Source organism: Larimichthys crocea, chromosome XXII (assembly GCF_000972845.2).
Source record: "Larimichthys crocea isolate SSNF chromosome XXII, L_crocea_2.0, whole genome shotgun sequence".
Classification (NCBI taxonomy): domain Eukaryota; kingdom Metazoa; phylum Chordata; class Actinopteri; family Sciaenidae; genus Larimichthys; species Larimichthys crocea.
Genome location: NC_040032.1, coordinates 16,533,830 through 16,560,922, shown reverse-complemented (window position 1 = coordinate 16,560,922; position 27,093 = coordinate 16,533,830). Strand labels below are relative to the sequence as shown.

General features: G+C 43.0%; 1 protein-coding gene across 6 annotated transcripts; it reads right to left on the bottom strand.

Annotated features, from left to right (window-relative positions):
* Nucleotides 1–783: 783 nt before the first annotated feature.
* ksr1a (kinase suppressor of ras 1a) lies at nucleotides 784–26,609 on the bottom strand. Of its 6 annotated transcripts, XM_027273499.1 has the most exons (22): nucleotides 26,440–26,609; nucleotides 25,992–26,359; nucleotides 17,025–17,165; nucleotides 11,716–11,863; nucleotides 11,126–11,615; nucleotides 9,644–9,825; nucleotides 9,322–9,391; nucleotides 9,115–9,198; nucleotides 8,894–8,955; nucleotides 8,702–8,811; nucleotides 8,133–8,301; nucleotides 7,769–7,810; nucleotides 7,376–7,424; nucleotides 7,215–7,278; nucleotides 5,947–6,234; nucleotides 5,672–5,868; nucleotides 5,475–5,571; nucleotides 4,957–5,090; nucleotides 4,439–4,570; nucleotides 4,177–4,312; nucleotides 3,827–3,960; nucleotides 784–2,993 (listed from the first exon to the last, which is right to left on the bottom strand). In XM_027273499.1, the coding sequence occupies exons 2-22, from the start codon at nucleotides 26,220–26,222 to the stop codon at nucleotides 2,915–2,917; spliced, it is 3,039 nt and encodes a 1,012-aa protein (XP_027129300.1). In that variant the 5' UTR covers nucleotides 26,223–26,359; nucleotides 26,440–26,609; the 3' UTR covers nucleotides 784–2,914. The 6 variants fall into 6 exon arrangements, with proteins under 6 accessions (XP_027129300.1, XP_027129302.1, XP_027129303.1 ...); XM_027273501.1 differs by having other exon boundaries at nucleotides 784–1,946; nucleotides 25,992–26,609; XM_027273502.1 differs by having other exon boundaries at nucleotides 784–2,648; nucleotides 25,992–26,608.
* Between the last annotated feature and the right edge of the window lie 484 nt (nucleotides 26,610–27,093).

The window sequence follows — 27,093 nt, the reverse complement described above, 5'->3', positions numbered from 1 at the left end:
GTTATGGAAATATTACTCTGTTACACCTAAATATTGCATAATACACAAAAAAGGAACACAATACCACAAATTTCTGGACTCATTTCATATAAAACCTTCACAGCTACGATACAAAACAGCACAGTTCAGCCTATAGAGACTGGGGATGACTTTCTGTTGGGTCTTTATGCCATCTAGAGGCAAACTAGGATTTTGAACAGTCGCAGTTACACAGTTGCTACAAGCATAATACATAACCTTCCCCAAAAATCAACTTGAGGGTTTATTCATTGACCTCAGAAAGAGATGTTTTTTCTTTCACGCTTTCATGTTTGCAAGGGACTTAACTTCTCAAGCAGGATCATTAGGGACATGAAACCCACCCAGCGTGCTCTTATAAGCCTGATGAGCCTCAGACAAGTGAGAGCTCTTCTTCCTGTTTCTTGGATAAAGCCAAATCAACTCCTTGAAATCAGCTGAAGTTGATAAAATTTGCATCTCTTGTGTTATTTTAACATTTCTTCTGCTGGTCTGTGTCTCCTCTCTTCTTATTTCTGTAAAACCAAAACCTCAGGGCAAGCTCGTGATTATTTTTTATCTGCACCATTTGTTTTTATATACCGTATATACCCAGTGCACAAAGTTAAAATACAACAACTGTAACTGGGATGTAGCATTTGGCTTGTTTGGAAGTGAGACTATAAAACTAAGTTATTGTAATTATTGTCAATTATCCTGTGGTGTCATACTGCCAGGAAGGCAACCGCACTGCGACAGTGAAAAAAACAAGTGTCCACATTATTGTTACATGACAAGCCTCATTTTATTGTCTTCCATGGATGAAAACAGAAACTGCGTGTACAGAATGGTAAGTCACATGCAATACAAAAATATGAATTTTTACAATAACATAAAAAAAACATGTATTGGCCCATTCTAAAAAAATTGTACAGCTTTTTACACAGTATTTTATACATGAAAAAAATATAAATATATATACATCTGTAATAGCCATAGCAGTACCTATTCAAAAAATGTCATGATGTATTTTACATATAAAATATGTTTATACAAATATTAGAAGAATCGGGTTCATTTGCTATACATTAAATAATGTATGTACATTACATACCATTGGATTTGCAACACGACATTTACCGCAGTCTTTCACGAAAACCAAAACCTACGTATTCCAACACAGTACGCTCACGCAGCCGCATGTGCACCCACACACACACACGCACACACGCACGCACGCACACACACAGGACACATAAATACAAGCACGCCAACTGAAGCCAGCAACCACAAACAGTATACACAAACGCGCACAAGAGGTAATGTTTTAGGAAGTCATAGGACACTTTTGCGCCAGGTTCCTGATTTTTATGTTGTATCTATATATTTTTTTTTTGTTTTTGCGCTGAGAACGAAATCACTCAACTTCTTGAAAAGGAAGGATCTTTCTAAATAACTCATCCTCATAAGGTGCACTTTACAACTTCAATGGATGGACATTATTATCAAATAGTCATAAATAAGCCAGCATTATTATTATTCCCATGTGGATTGTGAGTGATGAAGGGAATATTTCACCTGTTTCTTTTTCATTTCGACTGCCGTTTAGCGTGCAGAAATCTTCTGTCAGTGCCCCGTTTTCGAATGCATCCAATAAAAACAGTGAATTTACCAGGTTATACTCCAAAAAGACAACATAAAAGTGAGCATATCACACTGTCCAAGCCTCTGAGAACCTCCTGAAGAAAAATAATAATAATAATAAAATAAAAAAACAACACTGCAAATATGACTATTCAAAACCAAACTAAACAACAACAATAACAACAACATCAACAAAAAGAGTTCATGATTATTATTATTTTTTTTCCTGTTGACAAAGTGCATATTGTGTCTAGACATGGGCTGGTGACCATCTCAGCACATGCCATCACACAAACATTAAAAACCTAGAGAGAGGAACAGAGAGGCAGTTGGTTTGAGAACATCACTCAAAAGCAGCCTGTCAAACGTGTGTCAACCCCTCAGGGAAAACATAGATAAATGAAGTGGTCCATTTGGTAGTAGGGTCCATTTTTATGTCCAGCAGTGTGTTCGTCGTGTGTGTGTGTGTTTCAGAGAAAAAAAAAAAAAAGAGCCGGGTGGTCAGGGCACCCCACCCCGCTCGCCAACCCCCACCCCCGGCGAGAACAACCACATCACAGCAGCACAGAGAAAGGTGAGCAGGCCGAGGACAGGGCAGCCATCAGCAGGCACGGACCACAGCACACCAGTCAGTCTCAGCACAGACACCACAAGCCAGTTATTTCACAAGCCTCAGAGTCCCGAACAACGTCACAGAACAAAAACCAAAAAAGGAAGGCAAAGAGATTAGACGAAAAAGGAGGGGAAAGCGGAGGAGGACGACGACAGTCCCCCCCACCGCCGCCACATCCCTGCCACACCTCACTCCACCGATCCTCCCTCTCTTCCCGACAAGAAAACGCAACGGTTAAACATGGAAGATCAGACTGTGGATTAGTGGAAGCAGTGTCTGTTTCAGGCAGAGGCAATGCTTTGATCAATCCTGTAAGAGTTAAGGATACAGGAGCATGCAAGGCAGACCCAGGCTTTGTTTTGCATTGCTTATGTTTCAGAGCGACTGCTACAACCTAGATTAGAAAAAAAAAAAAGAAAAAGAGAGGAGAGAGCAAAAGGAAAACACAAACGTTAGACGGTTAGTGAAAGTGTAACAGTGAAGAAAGCACAATTTGAAAAGCAGCAAGGTATTACATACACGTAGATTAGTTAAAAGACATTCATTACATAAAAATAGGTCAGGCCGGGTGAGTTCAAATCAAGAAATCATGGTACGATTCATTTTCGAACTTCTTTTAAAATCATTTGTGGCCCTTCACTGCTGAGTTTACACCGAAAATCAAATGGGTGCGAAACATGGTGCGAGAGCGAAGTCGTTGCGGCGACGCCGTGTGGCAGCAGGAAGTGGAGAAGCTAGTCTGGGTAAAAAGAGTAAAAAAAAAAATAAAGAAAAATTATCTATTCTGGTGCAGAAACAAACTGGATTACCAAATAACAATGTGAGATATAAACTAATAAAAAAAAATAGTTCTACATTATTTTTTCATAACCTGGCTTTTAGGCTTTTATACTCTCAACATTTATACTCGATCCCTTCACACTTAGTTACTCTCAGTTTGAGATGGAATGTCACAAAATGGCCCTTATTTACACCTAGATGACATCGAGTACAAAGAAATGTTTCCAGCAAAGTCACAAATACGATTTAAACTCGAAACTACGACTTTAAATCTGTGTGGATCTGTCTTACAGGTCTTTTTCGTTGTTGTTACTTGTCCCGACAGCCTCGTTTAAGAAACTGCAAATGACAAGAAATTATTCAACCATACACTGTGTGACTGTCTGTGATGTTGTGAGCAACAACACAAAAAGTACGAGTCAAAAAAATGCACCAGACGGCAAAACAACTGTCGAGTGTTGCTGGACAATTAATAAATTAAAGTTAACATTTTCACATTCACATTTAGAAAACGACAGCGTTCACATTTCATTAGAGAGCAAGCGACGGCAGAGCTGAGAGGAGCGATGCCTCGGTGCAGCGATAGAGAAGACGAGGGACGGAAATGATGAAACCTATTCACACACTTTTCAAAAGAAAAATAAGACTATGTAACCCCATAGCTGAAGGAAAAAAGACAAGCGACTGTACCACAGGGAACCAGTAAATATGCAATAAGAACCAATGGATCTTTTCTTTTTTGGTTTCACATGTCCAGTGTCTTCACATCGTCCATCATTTCTGGATACCTACTCTGCAGACTTCCAGAAGTGTCCGGGGTGGGACAGCCTACGGTTGAGTTTGGGCAGCTTCTCCAGCATGTCGGCCAGCTGCGTGAAGGTCGGCCTCTCTCTCAGGTCGTACGCCCAGCAGGCGGAGAGGATCTCCTGAGACGACAAACCACTCTGAGTCAATGCACCAGGACAAAGCACTGAGCCGTGCGCTCACCGGACTGTGGATTATGAATGACGATCGATCGAGAAGGTTTCGCAAACATGGTGATATCTCTGCATCACTAGAGCATGGTTTATCATTTACCGCTCTCATACGAGCAGAATAAACATACACTTTTCTGACTGACTTGTGCTTCTGTTTCAACTCACAGTGACCTCCTTGCCAAGGCTGATCTCCGCCAAGACCTTCTTTATTCCCTCTCCGCTCCCCACCTGCCAGATGGTAGCTTCCACAGGCTGGTTGGTGATTGGCCAGTCTCTAGCTTGAAGCTCATACCAAATGGTGCTTAAAAAAGGGAGGAAAGCAAAAAGTATAATTTATTCTGTGAAACTCTTTTCAGTCAGAAACACGTGTCACAGCACAGAGGAGCTTAAAAACAAGTTATCTAAAGGTGAGATGTGTAGAACTTACCCAAAGGCGTACACATCTGCTGAGGTGGAAAAAGGAAGGCGGTCCTCGTTGTTACCTGGGCTCATCCTGCGCACGATCTCTGGTGCGAGATAACAAATCCAACCGTGTGGAAGTTTAAGTTTGTTCTCACGCCTGGGGGGAAAAAAAGGTGCACATTTTTCAGTAACAAGTCTAACGGAGTGTAAAGAAGCATTAACTAGAGTGGAAAATACATGAAATAAATGCAATCCATCTCCAACTCCTGTGTGCAAAACAGATATTTATGAAGCAACACATTGAGGCGGTGCAAAATTAGCAAACTGTGCGTTCAAAGAAAAAGATTTCACTTCAGTTTTTGCACCAAATACTGGCTGTCGAAGGAGAACGCCTGCAGGACTTGGAGCCACTGTGGACCTAAGCAATTATTACAAATCACCAGACCTCCCCAGGTAATAGCAGTGCAGCGTGAACAGCACTTCAGCTGAGGTTGTGTTTTTTTCTAAAGGCCCTCTTTTTTTTTTTTGAGTGGCGTTTCTCACCTCCCCTCCTGAACGACTCCAGAGATCCCAAACAGCCCGAAGTCGGTGATCACGACCTTATTGGTGTCGTGAAAGACGTTCTTTGACTTCAAGTCTTTGTGAACGATGCCTTTCGCGTGCAGGTAGCCCATGCCCTGTATCGGAAGGCAAAAACAGCGAGTTCATGGAGTGTTGTTGGGTTCATTCAAACATGGACGCGGACGTTCGAGCTGCTCCTGTTTTTCGATCATGGATCATTTCGATGGTTGTGTGTGTTTTTCACAAAATAAGGCTTTCTTTGTCCTTTTTGCTCTCGCTTTGGCATTTCATGCAACTACCACGCACATTAAGAACTGGACTGAACTGGCAACATGCTCTTGGGACACAAAGAATGAAAATGAAAATCCATGGCAAAAATATTAAATAAGCAATATCGCGTTTAATATCCTTTGCTTTGTTAGAATTTCCTGTTTCTTGTAATGAAAATATTTCTTGACGTGTAACTTTGAATAGATATGAAAGAAAAATAAATAAATCACCTTCACAATCTCCTGGGCAATTTGTCTCGTCTTATTAATATCCAAAGTGTTTTTAGTGTCTCTGACGACTGAATACAGCGTCCTCCCTTTACAGAAACTGTGGGGAGAAAGCAGAAAAGATTCAATCAAAGGAGGAAAAGATGTATTCAAGGTTAAAGCGCACACTTTCTAAGGGTGTTGGATATTTCTGTTCTCACCTGGTGATGATGGCTAGGTGGGGTGGTGCCATGCAGGCCCCCATGAAGAGGACCACATTCTCATGCCTGGTCTGTCTGTAGTTCATCACCTCCTTTTTAAAGAGCTTCAGATGGTCCTGATTGTTCCCATCGATCTCAAGAAGTCGGATAGCGACCTCGCCGTGCCACCGACCCTTGTGGACTTTGCCCCAGCGACCCTGCGGGAACAAACGACTTCAGCAAAAGTGTTTGTTTTTATTCATTCGATACATATACGTCTCGGTCAGATTCCTCACCTTTCCTATGAGTTCTCCGAGATCCAGCTGCTCAAAGGGGATGTCCCACTCCTGCAGGTAGACACTGGTCTGGCTCGGCTTGCGCGAGATGGGGCCCTTCCACTGGTTTCCCCGAGAGCTGGGCAGATCATCCAGCTCGTCGCATTCACCGTCTGAGCCCACGTTCATCCGGATGTCCTCCCCGTCATCCTCATCTTCCCCTTCGTCCTCGTTTTCTTCCTCGTCGTCTTCGTTCTCCTCCTCGGCTTCGGGGTCGTCATCTTCGACCTCGATTTCCTCTTCCCCTTCCTGCAAGAGTGTGGAGAAGGTGGATGAAAGGAGAAAAAAAAAGTCTACCCCAAAATAAGGAACATTATATTTATGACATGTGAGGATTTTTCCATTCCTGCTAATATTAGTAACTGACAAACCTGAGCAAAATATATATAATACATCTGCCTATGGTTATATATTCAGTCTTGTGGAAGATGAGTGAATTTTAAATTATGCTGTTGCTCTTAAATATATTCTGTAAATGTCAGCCAGCACTGACTTAAAGGCACTGTTGTTCCTCTGTCTCCAGCTCTGTGTTGCTGTCTCGGTTGCAAATTGCCGTGGTATTTTCATGTCAGCAAGAATCTCCTGGTGAAATTAATAACATCGCAGCCAAACAGGTCAACCTAGTTCCAATAAACAAACGTCACATGAGGCCATTCACTCTGAAATTATTTTACAAGAGACCTGCGTTCCAGGTACTTGCTACCATCATCTTATAGTACCTCACTGAAAATAAAAATAAAAAAGAGAGAGAGAGAGATTTACCCGCGTTAATATCACAGATCTATCAAGTCCGACACAGTTTGAGAGAAATGAGTTTGACCCACGTCTCCCTGCTTTGACAGCTGATTTTCAAAACTCATTTTGGTGCCACAACAAACACCCATTCAGATGTTCATCCGCCGTGGTGATCTGGGTCAATGTCACTATTTTTTTTTCCAGCTTTTGTCTAAGGTTAACAGACTTATTTTGAATCCTGTGTCACCAGTCCAGTTCTTCCCAAGGCTGTTTACGCTCATTACACGACGTCTGAGACTTTCAGTCCTTCAGCTTATTTTATTGCTTTTGACATCCCCGTGCTTTCTTTTGATGGACGACTATATCAGTCTCTAAAAATTGGACAGAGTGTGATGCAAGACACATTTCAGAAATACGCTTCTGAAGAACCTCATTATACTGACAGTGAAACCTGAATTTAAGTGGGTTTTCTCGACTGTGCGTTGCAACGTTACCTCTTCATCCTCGTCTTCCACCAGCTCGGCATGGATGTCATCCGCAGATTGCTCTATCTCACTGCTGTGATACAGGGAAATTGATATCAGGTTGGTAAAAATCATAGAAAAATACAAATAATTAACATTTAATATGAATTTGTTTCCTCTAAATGGCTTACACAGTGTCCTGGAGGACATCGGGGTGCAAATGAGAAGGACTGGAGATGTCTGCGGAGACAAATAAGGTGGTTAAAGAACAAATGAGGAGTGAAATATCTAACCCTCTTTATATTTCCTTTGGGAAAGCGGCCCAAACGGCCCACAACATACATAACATGACCGCTCATGCAAATTCCCCAATACCGCCACTAGATGGTGTCAAAAAGCTGTTCAGTGTCAGCATGCAATCCTAGTGCTGGTGAAAAATGGCAGGAGTAACCGCTACAACCCTAAAAGCAAACATGCAGAGGACAGAGACAGCTGCAGGGAATCTAAGGTCTGGAGAGTGGAACAACGATGGGAGAATAATATTAATCATGATGCAGCGCGGCTCTTTGGAATCGTCAACTCACCAGGGAAGATAAACTGCTGTCTATGCTGAAAGTAACAGGCAGCTTTTGCAAAAAAAAGAGAGAGAGAGAGGGAAAGGCCGACAAGCATGGCAGGGAGAGAAACCTTTGGTTAGAGAAGCTCTGAATGAACGGATCTTGTAAAAAAACATAGTTGTTTTTCCACTGTTAATGTCGTATATGGAGAGAGAGAAGAGAAGGGAAGAGAAGGGTGTGAAGTTTGTGGCCCACACTATTAAATACTGGTAGAGACTGGAAAAATGATTGAGTTGTATAATAAGGAGAAATCCAGAGTAGAACCACAGCATGCACAATTCAGTATGTGTGTCTGTGAGTACTTCTGTATGCAGGTATCTGTGAGGCTTACCCGGGAAGTTGAAGCGGCTGTCCCGATGGCCTTTGGGCGAAGGGTTGGGTGGCGGAGTGGCGCTGGGGGGGTTGCTCTGCTGGAAAGGTGCCGGGGAGGAAGGTGTGGACGAGGTGGTGGAGGACGGATTGCTGCTGGAGTCCAACTGGTTCAGCACTGGTGGATGATCCTAGTGAGGAAGGGGTGGATGCAAACTTACTTACATTATATAAAGTAGGTTTCCAGCTTCTACACTTTGTTTTACATCGTAGCAGCCAGTCAGACTTCAAGGAAAGTCCGCTGGATTGCATTTTGGCAGAGAAATGGGGAAAGCATGACTAATCTTTAGAATGTTTTGAAAGGATAGATGGTAAGAAGACTGAAAAGCTTATGAATTTTTAAAAAAAAAATCACTTAATCACAGAATTATTTGCTTGTTCTCTCCAAAACTGAAGTAGATTTGGATCAGGGAGAGGTCGTGTGTGGAACAGGAACCAGTGGGAATTATAATGAATGCGGTCTTGATTTTCATACAACGCAAACACATAACTGCCAGAGACAATATTCAGCACTGTTTGTGTTTTATTTACCTTTTTCGTGATGGCCTTTGGTAGTGTGCCAAACTGTGGCGCTTCTGCCGGCCGGTCCACAGGGTTGTTTATATCGGATGGAACAGACTCCGTCCTCCGAATTTTGGCGACTAGAAGAGAGAGATTTGCAAATGTCACAATGTACATTCAACGTGCTGTGTTCTCCATCGACTGCAAACCAGCGAAACTTACTTGGTAGAAAGGAGATTCTGCAGGACGGGGCTTCTTTTGTGCATTTGTTGTGGCACTTTAACCTGCACAGAAAGTAGGCACCGCATGAGAGACGCAGTATTATGTCACACCACTCTTCACGGCCAGCGAAGGATTGAATTAAAGCCTTCTTTCCGGTCTTTCCTTATTCTACACACTACTACGGTCTCAGTCAATGTCAAAAATACCAGTGCTCAACTCACCGACAGTGTTTGCACTTAACCCCAAACATCATGTTCTTCTGGCACACCTGACACGTCTGGGACAGCCAGGACTTGGTTGAAAACCTACATGAACACATTAAATTCTCTTAAAACGCACAGTATTCCATTACTGCTGAGTTATTAATCGCACCGTTTGGTTATTATTTCATAGGATAGAATATATTGTGCGTAAAAAGTAAGATCTACCTGTGTGTGACTGCTAGGCCTATGTCCCTCCTCACTGCTTGTGGGGAGTTGCGATGGACTGCTACGTTATCTAGCCGGAGGAGATAGAAAGACAGAAAAAAGAATCAAGATGAGGATTGAGTTATGTCAAGAAAAACCTGGCTAATCACATGAAAAATAAAGATTAAACAATTTCGATTTTTCCATGAGAACAGGGTAAAAACTTTGGGATGTGATCCCCTCACGCAGAAATGATCGTGGTGATGTTACAGACCCAACGCTATTTTCGACACATGCACATTCACCCAGCAATCAGCAAAATAAAAACGTATACATGACTCACTCTTAATCGTGCTGTGCTCTTCCAGGAGGGTGGGAGTGCCGGGAAGAGTGTACGACGCTGTGGTGGCAGCCGGGGTGACTCCGGGAGTGCGCGCAGTCATGACGGGGTAACGAGAAGGCGAGTCCTCGCATCCGTTCCCGTTCACTTGCATATTCAGGAGCAACTTGTTCTTTTTAACACACCTAAAGAGAAGTAGAAAAGTCAGCAAAAACCAGACTGGATACCACATCAGGTCTGCAGCTAGAGAGAGAGAGAGAAAGAAAGAGAGGCACGTTGGAGTACCTAAATAGCATTGGCACGGGATAGCTAGGGTGACAATCTTAACACCCAGATTGGAGTCACAAGGACCAAAGCACCAAGCAGCGCCAGTTCTTTGGTTTTATACGCATGCTTGTACGTGCGTAAGCAATCATAGCCGGAAAAAGAATCCGATTGTTTAAGTTTTGTCTCGAGTCCTGTTCAATCAGCCATCAGAGCTGTGTCCTGTTTTCAGACACAGTAGGAGAAACTAGCAGGATTCTCCGGTCGCGCTTTAAATGAATTGGATCTGTGTCAGCTGTTGTTGTTTTTTTTATATAAAGATTTCCACAAACGGACAGGATATTATGGATAAACATGCGGTTTGTTTGTGTATGAGCATCCAATCGCAATAGAGGGAGTTAGGGGAGAGAAGTGAGGTGGGAGGGAGAGACAGAGAGAGACAGACAGAGAGAGAGAGAGAGAGATTGCATGTGTCTTGCCACCTCTGAGCATTAGTCCTAGGAAATACTTCCTGTTTTGACATGAGTCATAATCTCTGGGAATCTGTGCAGGGATTAGCTCCGCTCACACAGTCAGAGCAAAGGAGCAACAGGATGTTAAAGAGAGAGAGAACGAATGGGAGGGTATCTGAGAGAAACTCTGCTCCGGTCCCGACACAGCAGACTGAGGTGAGGAAGGAAAACTGCACCAGCAACTGTTCTCTGAGGCTGCAACAGTAACCCGATTACTACAACACCACCATGACCATGCTTCTTCAGCCGGGCTAATAAAAATAATAATAAATGACACACGATGAATAATCTCTCATTCAAATCTTCATCAATTCATTTTGTGTGGAAGACACTGTTTATCACAGTCTAATCGCTTCCTGTCATCACTTTGACCGGCTACCATTAAACAATCACATTGTAGAATCCATTGAATTTCCTCTTCCATTAGTCATGGAACAGTAAAATTGCTAAAATAAAAGGATTAAAGTAATAACAGGACCCTTGTGTTAGCATCAATGGATCTGTAGATTAAATATGTCTAAAAATTTGATTTATCAAACCAGGTATTTGTAAAATAACAAAGTATTGGAGGTATAAAAGCCCATGAGACCTCAAAATCAGGCTGTTATTCATAAATCGGCCTGAATAATATAGTAGATATGCAAAGACAGGGGAAGTTAACTGACTGAAAGACAGTGCTGAGTTCTGTAACGGTTTCCCGAGCGCCTACTTGTTGGTGGGTGGGTCCTCAATGCGGTTGCCCAGCTGCGACTCGTGGCTTTTGCTGCGCGTCAGGGTGATGTTGGGAAGCAGATGCAGCACTTTGCGGGACGGAGGTGGAGGGGTGCAGGGGGGCTTCAGTCGGTGACGCCTCTTCGAGGGCGGAGTAATGGGTGGGGTGGAAGAGTGTCCGTGGAGCCGAGCCGCGCGGGCTAAGGACATCGGGAATGGATCTGTGAGAGGGCTGTCGCAGTGGCCATACGACGCCAGCGCCTCGGGTGTGGGCACCGCTGACACAGAGCCCGAGCGGGGATGAGGGAAGGTAGCGCAGGGGGTGGATGGGGTGGACTGGATGGTGGATGGGCGGGCGAGAGGCGAGGGACTGTGAGCACGGAGTGGAGTCCCTAGGTTGGTGAGCTGATCTGCAGTCAGTAGAGAGCCACTGTCCCTCCTCGTGGGCTCAGACAACCAGGGGCCGCCGTCTTCCCTCAGTTCACCTCCTGGACAGCGGACAACACAGACAAACACCACTTTTTAAAATCCCAAGGAGAATACACTGTGATGCATTTGATCATGGAGGCTGCCATGGAGTAAACATACCTGATTCAGTGGCACTCTTCAGACAGGAGAGGGCAGCACTGAGCCTGGCACATTCTTCTGAACTGGACCCTAGTCTTCGCATAGTGTCTCTCACCTGAGCACCTGTCATCTGCAGTAAGGCATCCAAGGACAACTTTGCTTCCACTGCCTGCAGAGGAGCAGAATCAAGAAACAGAGACAATTAAAGACTAAGTAGATTTGGCTTTTTTGGTTGACATAACGAAGCATTTGAACCTCTAAGCACATAACTGCTGGTGTTATACATCTGTAGATGTGACACAAAATATTACTTTATGAATGATTTTGTTAAAGAGAAGAGCAAGAGTGAAACATTCTAAACTTAAATGTTAACAGACTTTGCATCACTCATAATAAGTCATGTTTAGAATGAACATGAGGTTCAGATTCGTATCAACTTCATGTACAATTTATTCTTTGTTATCTGAAAAAAATATATAATTGTGACAATGAAAACAGAATTGCTACAGAACAGTGCATTTGTATGTAACTTCTATTTTTTAAATGTTAGTATTGGCATCTTCACATTGTCAAATCTGGCCCTCTTTAAAAAAAAAAAAAAAAGTTTAGACTCCCCTGCTGTACATGATATCAGATGCAGGTATAGCACTAACAGGAAATCCGTTACAGTTTATAAATAGTGATCAGCCTCGTCCTGTATTTAATACCACTAGTATAGACATAAATCTGATGACGTTTGTATCACAGGAGAACACAAATAGACTCTACTTTAAGTTGTTTTTTATGCCATCATTTCAAAAAATAAAATAATAAAGGGCAGCATGGTAGGGTACTAAATGGGTCATACAACTGACTTGTGCCGTCTCTGGAAATCAGTGTAATCCTATTTGTTTGGGGCATTCCACTCCCTTCCTCCATTTATCTGGGAGATCAGTGCAGATTAAAAAAGTACTACAGATGTGGTCTTATGACTGTATCAGTAGATAGTAGTAGTAAAAATAGTAGTAAAAAAAAAAAAAAAAAAAAATCTGTAGTTGCATTTTTGAGTTTAATGTAAGTTCAAAACCAAACAAAAACAAGTTCGGGTCAAGGCACAGACTCTTTAAGATCAAGCTTGAGCTGTGATTTAATCAGTGTCCGTTCAATACTTTCATATTCTACTGTTTGAGTGTGTGTTCATTTGGATTCACTCAGGATTTCCTAACTGACCCCGTCTATGCAGTGGATGAAACCAAGTGCACTCTTTAGACAGCAGCTAACAGGAAAGAAGACAGACGTGTAATATGCAGAGAGGATGCACACGACACGAGTAGAGGATTTCATTAGTAGGGCAAAATCAGAGTGGGAGGCAGACTGGCTCACGCTACAGAAGACACTGATACATGTCTGCTAGGAGTGGATGCACTGTAAGATTGTGTGATTAGCAATTATAGTGGGAAGTATGTGCTTATATACATCTAAAAAACATGTTCCCCCAAACAGAGACAATTTAGCTTCACATTATGTGACAACCTGTAACCAAACACTGAAAGGTAACTTAAAATTAACAGTAGGGGTCTTCTATATTATGTTATTCACAATAATATCATACAGTTCATATCATAATGGCAATATTATGACTTGTTGTAATAATGTAGTACCATTCAGCCCATCAATAACTGGCATGGCTGAAAGTGAAAGAATGTAATCGGCTCCACGGTGGAGGAGTACGTTCCAAAAGGGGAGTGACTTCAGCATGGAAGTGGTTTAGTTACAAAAGATTAGATGCACAACAAACCACGGCATAATATGAAAAGTGAAAGAAAACTGTTACTGAAAAGACAACAAGTGGCAAGCGCCTACTTGATATTATTTCAGGGCCACATTGAAGGCCCATAAGCCCAGGATACTCTCAGCGTTCATTGAGACTGTATTAATAAAAACGAGCCTTGGTCCTTGTTAGCTGCAGATACATCAACAAATTCATGGTGGATAATTACATTTACAACAACTTTAAACAGTATTGCATATTTATTGAATTTTTTAATACTTGTTTGTTATGCACCAATAAACACCAAGACAAATTCCTTGCAAGTGAAAACCTACTTGGCAAATCTGATTCTGACCAGTCATGTCAACATCAGGGAATGACGTTTATGGAAGGAGGTTTCTGGACTGTTCCAACATCTGTCACTTAAAGTACAAGGTAAAGTATGTAGGCCTTGTTTATTCTAATTAATTTGTTGTACAGTATACACCACTGTCAGAATATAGCTGAATAGAAGAAAAAAGAATAGCTGAGGACCAGGGGGTTAAAGGTCCACTGTGTTGTCTATCGTTGAGATTAAACTGAATACCCCTCTCCTCACTCTTCCCTTGTCAGAGAGCCTACATTGACACATGAAATTCAGAAAGTATGCAGGATCCCCTCTCTTGTGCCAGTGTTTGGTCCAATTCTTAATTTCAGGGGATCATACAACAATGCAAACATACTTATGAATGTCATATTACATTCTCGTCGCCTAAATCTTACACACTGCACCTTCAGTGACAAGATTCTGAACAGAAACTGAAGCTCTGGTGCTACAGACCTACAGTCCTGAGCTATTTACCGTTTATTTCACGTTTCATTTACTGCAACAGTAGGCAGGACCACAGCTCAAACACACGGACCACAGAAGGAAATATGAGATAGTGAGTTTTTGACATGGGAAGTATGCAATCGCTTATCAGTCAGGTTAAACCCTTTGCGCTCTGAGAGGGCAAACACTGATCAGAAAACTAGGGCAGCCACCCACACTCATGTGTACACTGTAAGCAAAAGGAAGCGTGCACACACGCACACACACACACACGCGCGCAGACACAAGAACACACATGCGAGGGTGAGTGATGTGATATTCAAAACAAGAACACACATGCGAGGGTGAGTGATGTGATATTCAAAAGTGGCTGTGGGCCCTCCGCTCCCCTCCCGCCCACTCGCTCATAATAACATTACAATTTTAGCACCATGAACAGCATCGCTTGCACACATGATTGCGGCACTGTGGCCTCCTAGATATAGAATAATTGGTCAGACCTGCTGTGTGTTTGTACGAAGCGAGTGTCATCACACTGTGTCATGTGTCGCTCACACATGCACATACTGTAACTTTACACCCCCCTTTTTTTTTTTTGGATCAAGTTCGACAATCTAGGAAAGTTACCAGTTCCATGTTGGCCTGGCTCGAGATGATTTGGGTTAATCATGATAAGGCTACTTAGTAGAGCCACAGACAAAGTTAATTAGTCCACAGAGAGACACGCATGATCATTTAAGAAGCTTGACAACAAAGCATCCACATGCTCGTATAATAACTCAGTCAGTTGCAGCATTGGAGCAGAGAGGTTTGACTCCAGGTTAGGACAATAAAGAATGCCCTAAACTATGCACTCATAATCTAAAGTGAGGACATGCACTGTAGGAATCTCAATTCAATAATGCTCGATCTAAATAGGTCATCATTATGCTATGACGGCTTCACATTTTAAGGGAAATCCCCGTTGGTATACAAGACATACAAACGAGGACTTTTACTTTTCTGTCACAAAGCTCGATTCTTTAAAAGAGAAAGTGGTGACGTTCAAACTGCGACGCAAACACGGCACTGAGCAGGACAGATATGACTCAACCTTAAAACACATGACAAATAATCAGATCTAGGACGTGGCGGTACAACAAAAACACAAAGCATGCACAAACTTTGGGACATATTAAAGAATAACAGGCGCAGAGACGTGTAAAATAAGCAGGTGACGCTTAGGGTCTCGAAGCAAAGGCAAAACAGACAAGAGCAAGAAAAACATACAGAAGCTGAGAGGGATTAAGACGGTTTGTAGCAGTGGCACAGGAAGGGGAGCCAGTGGAGGGAGAGGAAATTACACTGAAATGTGACAAACAAATCATGTGGTGGAATGACGATTGCACAAAGCCTGCAAAATAAGGAAATGAATGCATTTGATTCATTTTTTATCAAACATAAAGGCGCCAGTTGCTGGGTGCTGCACCTTAACTGCTAAAACTGTAGCTTCCTTCTGCAAATGTATAACCATATTTAGTGCAATGCAATAATATAACTTTAAGAATGGATCTTAAACCGGCTGCTTATATGTTCAGGAGCAGATAGTCGGGAAGATTTTTAATGTTCAGATTTATAAAGAATGAAAGATTGTTTCTCCACAAAGAGATCAGAGGTCAGGTTAACTGCTGAGGAGTGTGTATCTTGCTCAGAAACCAACACACCTTCAACAGATTACTGACTCTTAATCTGAAGGTCATATCTTACGCTGCCATCACGATAAACTGTAATGCGTGTCATTCGTGGCGTCATTTTCACAGATTGACTCGAAACTGAGGTTTCACGGTTCCTCGCCGACTTATCTGATACAACCATCGGCAAGAGATCATGTTGTGTTTACTACTTGCTGAGTTGACTGAAATGCACTGCCGCGTTTACAGCGTACCTTGGTGACAATTCTTTAAAGAAAATCCCAAGGGATCCATGTCAAAATTGTTGTTTATAAGTCAAAAAAACCCATTATAGGCTATATTTAGTACTCATATTAAGCCAAAGACCACGGGAACATGAGAGGAAGAGGTAAAGCTGGTAAACTTTTGTACTGGAATAACAATCTTGAACCAACTCTCATCAAGATTTCCACTTTTGTACAAGAGATTATTATCGTTATGAAAACAGGCATGTGAACTGAAGGAAAAGATGAATTTTAATCTGCAGCTAGTGTTAGGTTTATGTGAAGATCACAGACAAACATCAACAAATATTCCACTCTACTGAAGCCAAAATTATTCCAAGCAAAGACCTTTGGTTAAGATATGAGAGACTTCAACAAACATTTATTATGGAGAAATTCCTCACACAAGAGGCACTCTGCAGTCTCACTAACATGGCACGAAGATATAAATGGCAGAAGGCTGGGAACTAGATTTTTAGTCGACCACGAGGAGTTTGTCCAAAGAGGGACAAATTAATCTTGCTGAGCAGTCACTTTCCTAACCGGATTAGTCTCATGAAATATATATATTTTTAAATATATCGCCTTTTTTTTTCAAAAATAATCAGGTCATGTTCAGATTTATTGCCACAGTTTACAGCTTAAAAAATCATGACGGAGCTTCCTTTTTTTTTTCCCCCAGACATTTTGATGGTCATCGGTCAAATATTCCTCATGCACACGTGAACAGGGGTTGAGTACACATACTGAACCCACGTAAATGTCACATGAAAACAGTCACCCAGGCCAGACGGAGAGAAAGAGAGTGAGAGAGAGAGAAAGAGAACGTGACCTACCTCGATGAGCTCCGGTCTCAGGTTGATAGTGCGTAGCCAGTCTCGTAAGTGTGGGTAGCTGTCCAGGGCCTCGGGCCTCTCCGTCTCTGGCACTTTCTGCTTGCACTGCAGCTGTTTACAGATGTATTTCATCAGCTTCACCTGCAGGGAGCAATAGAGAACACGGCACAGATGGGAGGGGCAGGTTAGAAGGGGAAACTCACAGCATGCTATGAGCTACAGCTAAGGAGCAGGCCTTCACTGAGGAGGATATCTGTCACACCTCCGTGTTTCAGTGTTACCACACACACACACACACACACACACACACACACACACACACACTACAAAAGTGACCTTAGATGGGGCCAAAGTCCACCACAGCTGACACAAACTACCATATATTTTCCACACAACACAATAAAAGGTTAACCCGATGCATGAACTCGCATCATTTTTTCCATTCGGAGCTCAATGTACCTGCAGTGACAATTCCAGTGTTTGTTTAACCTAATTTCCCAGTGCATGAGACGCTTAATTAGATATAAACAGCTAATATCATACAGAGAAACAATGAGCTGGTCAACTAATGAGAAAATCTGCGGTTGCCGGCACAGCAGACGAGTGTATTTGGAACGAGGGGTCAAGTTTAGTGGCATGATGGCAGAAGAAAGTGCCATACGACCGGTCAGTTTTCCAGTTAGTTTCAGAGCTACTGTACTTTCTTCTCGTCGCCGGCTGTTGGAAAATGTGACACAGGATTGCACCTTTTGTCACAATCAACTATAACTGTATCTGTGACATCATTCCTGTGTGAGTCAATAACAAAACAAAAAAAAAAGAAGTTCCTGCTTGTAGTTGCGGGCACGTGGCGAAAGAAGTTCCTCTCATGACAGCATCCCCCGGGGAATGAATGAAGAGAAGAACAAAAGCTTTGCCAACCATGATGGCCCCTTTCAACATCTCAGAGTAGTAGCTTACTATCCTTACCCACCCCTCTCCTCTTCAGTCTACCTCTTAATGCTTGCATCTGCTAGTCAGCGCATAAATGACTAAGGCCCACCTTAACTCTAACCCTAACCCCTAACCCTAGACCTTAACTGTAGTGTCTCATGATGTGGGGCACAAACCATGAGAAGGTCCCCTCACCCAAAACCCGCCGCCATCTCAAAACCTCAAATAAACAACAACAACAACAACAACAACAACAACAACATATAAAGCCGCGAGACTTTATCCCAATGCTTTCCAAGCCAATGTCAAGTGCAGTGGTCCTGTGAGTAAGTATTACAATGAACACCATGGTATTGGTTTGCAGCGGCCCGCGTTGTGCAGCTCAGCGTGGCCGTATAGTGTGTCTCCTTATCTCGCCGTCTATCTGTAAGAGTCCATTACAGCAGGCAGCACCTTCAGATGAGCCGCGCGACACCAGCCAGCTCTCGACCCACGGCACACCTCTCGAGTACCTGAGCAAACAATAAGCAAGCGCGTTCGTCTTTCCCCGCTCATTCAACTTTCTCCCTGACACATCCACTCGACGAAACCTCGACTGGAAAAAGAACTCAAAACACAGCCACGCTGCACTCTGAGAGAGAGAGAGAGAGAAAAAAAGTGCGGCCTTGGGGTGTAAGAAAAGGCTGCTTACAAAAGCATCTCCACTGTGTGGCTGGAGAGAGATGAAAGAGGGAAGGAATGGAGGTAAATGCTCTCCGACTGCAGCTCTTTTTTTTTTTAACTCATCAATTATCAGCTGCACTGAGAGCATTATAAAATAATCATACAGCATACATTATTGAATGCAAACTAATAAAACGTGATGTTTACTTAACTTACAAGCAAAAGGCCATGTTGTAAACGCTGGTTGGTACAGAATAAAAAATAAATGCAAATAACCCTCCTCGTATACAAGCCCAAATGCAAACCTTCAGGCCTTCCAGGCTACAAAACGCCTGCTTACGAAAAGAAAATGTAACATTTAAATGGTGTATAAAATGTCTGTGGTGTCTGAACCTCCTTCCAGTTGCATGCATTTGACCTTAAGAGCCCAGCCAGTAAGTACAGCTCGTTCTGTGACAAGGCAGCTTGCAGCCTCCTTCACATGCATACTGGCAGAGTATACAAAGTAGCTGTGACACATTACAAAACCAAATTCAGAATCGCACAATCTCGCTGAGCCTCTCATTAAACGTGTGAATTCGGTGTTCCCTGGGTGATCCGGGCTAACATGTGGAGAAGTAAGAGAGCCTTCATGTGTGGATGTGGCTAATGAGCTAGCCTCCTGCTTTACCTCCCCATACACCAGTGCAGTGCTGTGACGTCAGGTTACCTAGCAACCCCTCTTCTGAGTCGTCAGCAACATTTCAGTGGGATTTTCCCATACATGTGAAACACAAGAGCTCAGACACAATGCATCTCCACATACAAATGTTGTCATGTGTCTCCACAGGAGACCAAGCGGAGTGACTACACAACATGACCAACATTTTCTTTTCTTTTTTTTTTTTTTAAATCTCCAGCCACACGCATGAGTGTTCACTTTACCTATTATCATCCTAAGTAAATAAGGTGGATAGGATTACACAAGCACGCACGGTCCCCAAATCCCTCATTCATATCAGTAATGTGTGTGTTTGTGGTGGGAGCAGTCAGGCACATCAACAAACCCAAAAAAAAAAAGATAATGACAGGCCATGCAAGGAATTATTTTTGGGTGCTTTTGGAGTGGAGGAAAAAAAAAAGAAAAAAAAAAAAGCAGCATCTGATGTGTGGCGCCTGGAGGTGGGTGGAGAAATGGTGTCAGAGCCCACCTGTCAGCAGAGCTAAACAACACCATGGCAACGGCCTAATGCTGTGAGGAGATGACTGACAGCCAGTGTGTCAGCCACCAGGGGAGGGGAGAGAGAGAGGAGTCCCAGCAGCGGCCTGCCTGACACAGCAGACTTGGGGAGCAGATCCCATTGCTACAATTGTTTTCTCAAGGCTCTTGCTGACACAGCCACTTTGGTGCACCTGCCAAGGATAGCATGGCCTATCTGAGAACTGAGCAACAGCGCTCTATCCCAGAAAATGATATTTGCACAGGAAGGTCAGTCCATTTCTCTCTAGCCGGACTAAAAAATGCACGCGTTTCTTAGTAAGCCGCAGAGAATGAGCCAACTGAAGCGTTTCGACATTAAAACCATCCGAGCAATGTAGTTTGAGAAAACCCACATCTGTACACAACAAAGAGACAAGAGAGCAGGTCTTTGGTTGTAGCCTGTAGTCTGTGTTTTTTTACATGTGGCAGGCTCTAGTCAGCGTCACAGTCAAAATGGAATGTGACAGTAGCAACAGTAACGCTGGAGCTGAAAAGATAATGCAAATCTAAAGGCTAATTTTAATTCTGCTTTCAAGGACACATTTTATGCCGGACCGTGCGGGCAAACCATGGCGAGTACGCGTGATGTGTTTTATGGCTGACGCACAATTTTGTCAAAAGACGGGAACACAATGAAAGCCGGGGCAGACCTAGTTATGCAGAGGCCAGGTCAGATGGACTTTTGCAGTGGGCTGAACGTACATGGCTGACAGTCCCAGACAATAGCCTGCTGCCCCTCCTCCATCATTGTTACCACCAGTGCAAGTTGACCCCCCCCCTTCGCTGGGTTAGCCTATGCCCCAACCTACACCCATACACAGACAGAACCTTGGCCTAGTTTAGGCTTACACTGTGACGTATCTGACAGAAGGACATATGGTTGGTGGAGCCGTTTTATACATCTGAAAACACATACAACATGAGCCACTTGTAGCCAATGGAAGTGTCGATAATAGTGGACAATAAACTATATATATATATATATATTACTATATATAAAAAATATAACTGAAGTATCTTGCTAATAGACTATATAGCTACAACATACAGCAATTTTAACTATTTACAACCAGGCAATAAGGCAACTTCCTTATAATTTGGAGCTGGGGCAAGCTAATCCCCCCCTTTTTTTTTCCACAAAAGAAGCACAGCAGACCTCAAAATTACAGGATGTAATGCAACTCATCCTGAGTCAGTTTAAGAATAGATTAAGGCCTGCCTACGCTGTTCAACCATCCTGATTTTCAGTCCATTCTTATCGACTACACCACTCACACTGGAGGAGAAAAAAAAAAAAAAAAAAAAAAAGGAAACAGAGACAGGGTCGGCATTGCTACAGTCGCTCGAGTTGTGTTTCCTCTATACCCTCATGTGAGCAACATTCTCCATTGTCTTCTCCTAGCCCTCCGACAGACACACACACAGCAGTTGTCATGTCATAAGAAGCAGCCCAGCGGATTGGCTTTGATTCTCCCCTCCCCTTTCCTTTCCTCCCCGCTCTCCCCCTTTGCACAGGCTCTTTGCGCGTCATTTGATTTTCTTATTTAACAACCAACCCTGAAAATGCGTAGGAAGAAAGATGTCTAAATATAGATGCAGCCACAACAGCTCGCATCACGAGCGCACAGCAAACTCTCTCCCAACACCATGAGGAGACAAAACAGAGTGACGCTCTGCTGTTTGCTGATCATTACCGAGAGTAGTGATTACAAAGATAAGACGGTGAATTGCTTTTATGTAAAGATTTACGCCGCTGAATAAATATCCAGCGACGTCTGACACTTGTTTTAAGGTTATGTAAAAACAACACACGAGCAAAAAGCACTTGGACTGTTTATAGGACGATTTGAGTTCAGGTGTCTGGTTCTTGTAGACCGATTTGGGGCCTGGTCTAAAAACAAACAAGCTGCTAAAGTCAGGGTCGGAGAAGATATGATCAAGCAAAAGTCAGGGATACATAAAGAGCTACAGTAAAAGTAACACAGAGGCAGTATGAGAGGCAGAGACCAGGCTGAGTGGGATTAACATGTGAAAAGTGAAGTACCAGTTAGCACTCCATTTGAGAGGCCAGTATCATTATCCTCTCACTGGCAAGGCAGGAAAAAAAAAATACACAGTTCAAGTGCAATAATAAAGCTCTCTCAATGAGTGTATAAAGTGAGTTCAAGCCTCTCCTGATGGCACTCCAGTGCAATATGGGAGTGGTACCCGTTTGCACCGGGAGCGTGGCAACTACTTCGACCTCACACGGTTCGTTCAAATTCATCACGTGAATTAAAGTGGCTTCAGCAGCAACGACATCTATCACGTCTGGCTACTTCTGCTGCTCCTACGACTACTGATCCACCACCTGGGCACTGAAATGGGAGTTGAAGCCGGTGTGCTTGCTAGAATTTCAAGATATTGAACACCTCTTACATCAAGAGGTCATGGTTCAGACACAACAGAGAGGGATTTTAGGGATGTGTCGTGCATGTCTGATACACTGGCTGAAATCTGGATCTGGAGAGTCAGCCTAAATGACTAACTAATGACTATGACTAACTCCCCAATCTGCTGACTTTAAATATTCAAGGTATGTGGCAAGTAAAATCTTACAAACGGGCTAAAGCAAGAAGTGAAAGTGCGCACTTATGGCAAGACGTGGTTTCAAAATGGTGTGCCAGTAAATACATAGGAACTAAGAGTGCTGATGAAGACAGTACACAGAGCATCTCCAGCAAGATTGTTGTAAGATATCGAGACCAAGCTTTAAGCTTTTAAATCTGAATTTGGATATTACTTAGAGACAGATCACCGGCTGACCCCCAACCCAAATCCTTGGTTGGGTCAGGTCAAACTTTCCCTTGTCCCTTTACGGACTGCTGAAAAGGTTCAAGGACAGTTAAAGACCAGCAACTGTTACTGGAGTAACAGTTACTGTCTTATTACGTTTCAGCTGTCTTTGCGTCCAATTATCTGTTTAAAGAGTTGTGACTTTAAATGACACAAGGAAGGAAAGCGGTTTCTAAGAATCTACTAGGATCAACGAAAAACCACGAGGAACTAGTCATACATCCTCTTCTCGCTCTGTATCTTTCTGCAACACAAGAGGAAGAAAATGAGAAAGCAAGAAAAACAATAAGAAAGCAAATCAGTGTGTGACGGTTAAACAAGTCAGAAGTGAATATCTAAATAGAGAACACAGAACCTGTTCATCGAACACCCGCAGCTGCGAAAAAGGGAAGATTTTGACAGATTTGCTGATGCATAATGAGACTGACAGCAAATAATCAGTTTGTGGGAAGTTCCTGAAGGTTTTTACTTGAGCTGTGACCTAAGACACCGCTACTCGTGTGTTGATTAAATTGTCTTCGTCACACTTTATCTTTAGGCTCTTTAATGTAAGATAAGGCATAGCTGAGAGGCTGCATCTGAACTCACTGCTGACTAGAAACAGTTTGACTTTTGAGACAAAAGTACAGCTATAATGGCTGAAAATAAGATTAAATAATGGAAATAAATATTCTATTGAGACCATCATAAAATATTTACCATACCTGTTTCCAATGCAGCAAAACAAAGGTTCTTAGTTGTTCTGATCCTCAGGGTACAATGGAGAAGGATACTGAACCTTGCTAAGCCACAAACTGGCAAAGCTAAGGTAAAGTAACCGGACCCACTATTTGTACTTCTAACTTTCAGAGAATCCCCATTTATAACGGTCTCTAACCACAGGAAGGAGACCTCAGAGTAGTTTTAATAGCCTTCAAGAAACACATGGGACCGGCACGGCCTTCCCATTGTCATACAGAACAATACCGGTCCAAAATGCACCTATGAGACAGCATACCTCAGGAAGTACTCTGCCAGATCACGTCCTGTTCCACACAGAGTCGTGACACGCATGACGGCAGGATGAAGAAGGGTTGAAACGCGTAGAAGCAGGAAAAGGCCCTTCACATTTGTCTGGACTAAACTAATCAAGCGGGGCTATGTTTGAAACGGTTAAGGCTGTAATTTCTTGCGTGATAAAAACAAAGATGTGACGACATGCCACGTTCAGCGAAACTCATTGTACTGAAGCAGTTGCGAGGGCGGGGGTGAGGGGAGGGGTGGGGGCAACAACTACAAACATGCAAACTGATCTGCTCTGGTTTCTATTTCAGTTAATACTTTGAATATTTCATTTAATACTGGACTTCTTTGCTTGAGTCTGTGAAAATTTGTTCCCACACAGTGGCCTGCCAACTCGCACCTGATGCCTGCCAGCCGGCCGAGGAGCTACCAAATTGTTTTGCAGACATTAATATTATGAAAATGGATAAAAGGCTAAAATACATAGGACTGCTCTTTCATATCTCCCTCCTTCTAAAGTGTATCTTTTTCTGTCTGCAGATCTTGATACCGGGAGCACAAATACAAACAGATCTTTTAAGTAGGAGATATTGTGAATGCCGAGGCAGACAATAACAAGATTACAGATATATTGGAAGTTGCGTTAAAGGGCTACTTTCTCCATCAGCGATGATTCTTGACCATTCTGAAGGTCACTTGGAAACCAGTTCAGCCAGGCTATTGCATCTCTGTGCGGCTGAAACTAAATGCTCCGAGCTTTCTGGAACATTGGTTTATAGGGGCAACGGCGCAATTGTTTGTGGGGTGTTCAGTTATACAGAAATAAAACAGACATGGATAATTGATAGCCTCAAGCCAATCAGGAAAGAATATTCCTTTTATCCAAGGTATAAGGCTTAAATAAACCATGAGCACGAAAACCCATTTACCAACATATCTCTAGAGTGTCGGCATGTCTCGGAGCCTACAACCAGCGACACATTAATCCAGCTTCTTCTACAAGTGTAGCCAATTAACCCTGTGCTAGTCCACTGTTTTTTTTCCCACAACTCCACATCTCTTTTGAATATACCGTATCAGCCTTTCATAGGCCACACGCCGGCCAACAACCCCCTCTTCCCCATCGCCCTCCTCAGCAGAAGCAGGGCCTGTGTTTTGTCCCCCCCACACCCCCCCCCCCCCCCCCCTCATGTCATTGTTACTAACAACATGAAGCTGGACTTTCCATGACATGATTCCTTCAGCCATCTCGCAGCTGCAAATATTACAAAAACAATATGTGAGTGTAAACATCCCCATGGGTGGAAACATGCAAGGCCCTGAGATTAAAAAGTGACAAAAAAAAAAAAAAAAAAAAAAGGACTATGAAAGTTCACATAGAGGGAATGAAAAAACACATAAATAAACCTAACATAACTAAATGTTTTAATCAGCATCAGAGCATTTTTTTATTTTATTTCTAATGTGCAAGGTGAAAATACAAGAGAGCATCATTTGATGATGCCTGCATGCTACCAAGCATGACTGCCCACTATAGTGGGACATGCTGAGGCCTCTATAAAGCCATGGCTGTTGCGCAAAAGCAATGTCAAGTCATCCCAACACGACTGAGCTGAATCTGCATCCAGATGCAGGAGAAAAAAAAAAACACAGCGCGTACAACCGAGCCTGCCTTTGCCTGCTCACGGTTTGGAGATGGATGAACGCATGGAATATGTCGGTACATTTGCTTTTGTTATTTGTCTCGCATGCCTGCTGGAACATGCACACACACACACACACATAGGAAACCTTATGTGGACTAACATGAACACGAGAAAGCATAAATAACAGCAGCATTTAGATGTTTGGGTGTTATGTGCTATGGAGCTCAGGCTCAAATTCAGGCTGCACAGCACCGTGCTGTGTGAACTATCCGAGGGGGGCTCTCTCTCTCTCTCTTGACAAATATTTCCACCTAGAGAAAGAGGTCACACAAATAAACTGGATCAGGCATCACTTGATATGTCGACTATTTTGTGAATCTTGCAGAAGCATGAAGCCCCCCCCAAAAAAATAAAATAAATAAATAAATAATAATAATCCTTGAATATGATTTTTGTGCAATCTTCACCTCAATGCATCAACCTTAAAGTCAGCTCACTGACACTCGGGGATAGGGCGCCTCGCTCGCAGCCCAATATTCAGCCTATATGAGGCGGACATAGCGTTTGGGCTTCATGACTCCGCAATTTGACTTAAGACTGCTTTCTATGGCAGGACGCGGGCGAAGACATATCTGAAAAGCTCGTTACCTCTAAAGTGCGTATTTCTTGCTGTGTGAGGTCGTTGGACGCGGCGCATTTGGTCCGTAGCCCCTGTAAACTGGAGATGGAGATTTCAATCATATTCTGGATGAGTTCGCATTGATGTAGTGCGGCCATCGCTGCGCCACCTCCGCCGCCGCCGCCACCGCCGCCGCTATCCCTCTTCGGCTGCTCATCACTCTCGACCATCTTCCCACCTTTAGCAGACACACTATCCATTCCTCAGCATTGGGCACAGCTGGAAGAGGCTCTGGAGTCAAAGTGTTAAAGCTCAAATAAAACACATGCAGCAGTCCCGGCGACGCAGCGACCTATTGTGGAAGTTAGCTGGCAGCGAAATGTCTCCAGCTCCCAATCTGGTGGGGAAAAAAAAAGTCAGGATGCAAACCAAATGTTTGTTTTTATTATTATTTTTTTTTTTACATAAGCGAGATACTCGACGGCAGCCCTTGTTGTGAAGCGGTCCAAAGTCCAGCAATGAGCGACATGTATTTTTCAGTCCGTGTTAGGCTACCGACGAGAGGCTACTCTCTCTTCCACCGACAGCTCTCTGGCAGAGGCTTTCACCGTCTGTCAGCTGTTGGGAACATCATGGGGCGCGGTGCAATGTGGGAAATGAAGTAAAAAAAAAAACAAAACCCTGCACTACTCCATGACACTACATCAACCCCCCAACCCCATCCTCTCGTGCGCGTGCTCACAGACAAACAAAAGGGGGCAATAATTTATTTTGTACAATTCCTACAAATAATTAGAGTCAAATTGATTAAAATAATCGTGAATAACAGGAAAAGAACAGGTGTGATTTAATGATATTAAATGAACGGCTGCATTCCATTTAGGTGCTCTGGTTAGGCCATGACATTTTACACATCTCACATGTTACAGCAGGTAAATTACTCATGGCTGAATTCCATTCAGCTGCTGCAGTTTCAGGGTCTAGTCAGAGGACTTATTGGGATCATTGCGTAGAATTTAAATTGCAACCCCCCCTCATGTCACACTCTCCTTCCTAGTGTGATGGAGATACTACAGTTGTCTATGGAGCCAGTGGGTACGGTAGAAAAAGTAAAAAAAATAAAATAAAAAA

Bases quoted from the DNA above. Each gene is read 5' to 3' on its own strand.
- ksr1a (XM_027273499.1), bottom strand. From the start codon at position 26,222: ATGGATAGTGTGTCTGCTAAAGGTGGGAAGATGGTCGAGAGTGATGAG. The intron at 6,235-7,214 runs GTAACGTTGCAA...ACACTCTTGCAG, and splicing joins TGGAAGACGAGGATGAAGAG to GAAGGGGAAGAGGAAATCGA. The intron at 4,571-4,956 runs GTGAGAAACGCC...TTTTCCCCCCAG, and splicing joins GGAGTCGTTCAGGAGGGGAG to GCGTGAGAACAAACTTAAAC.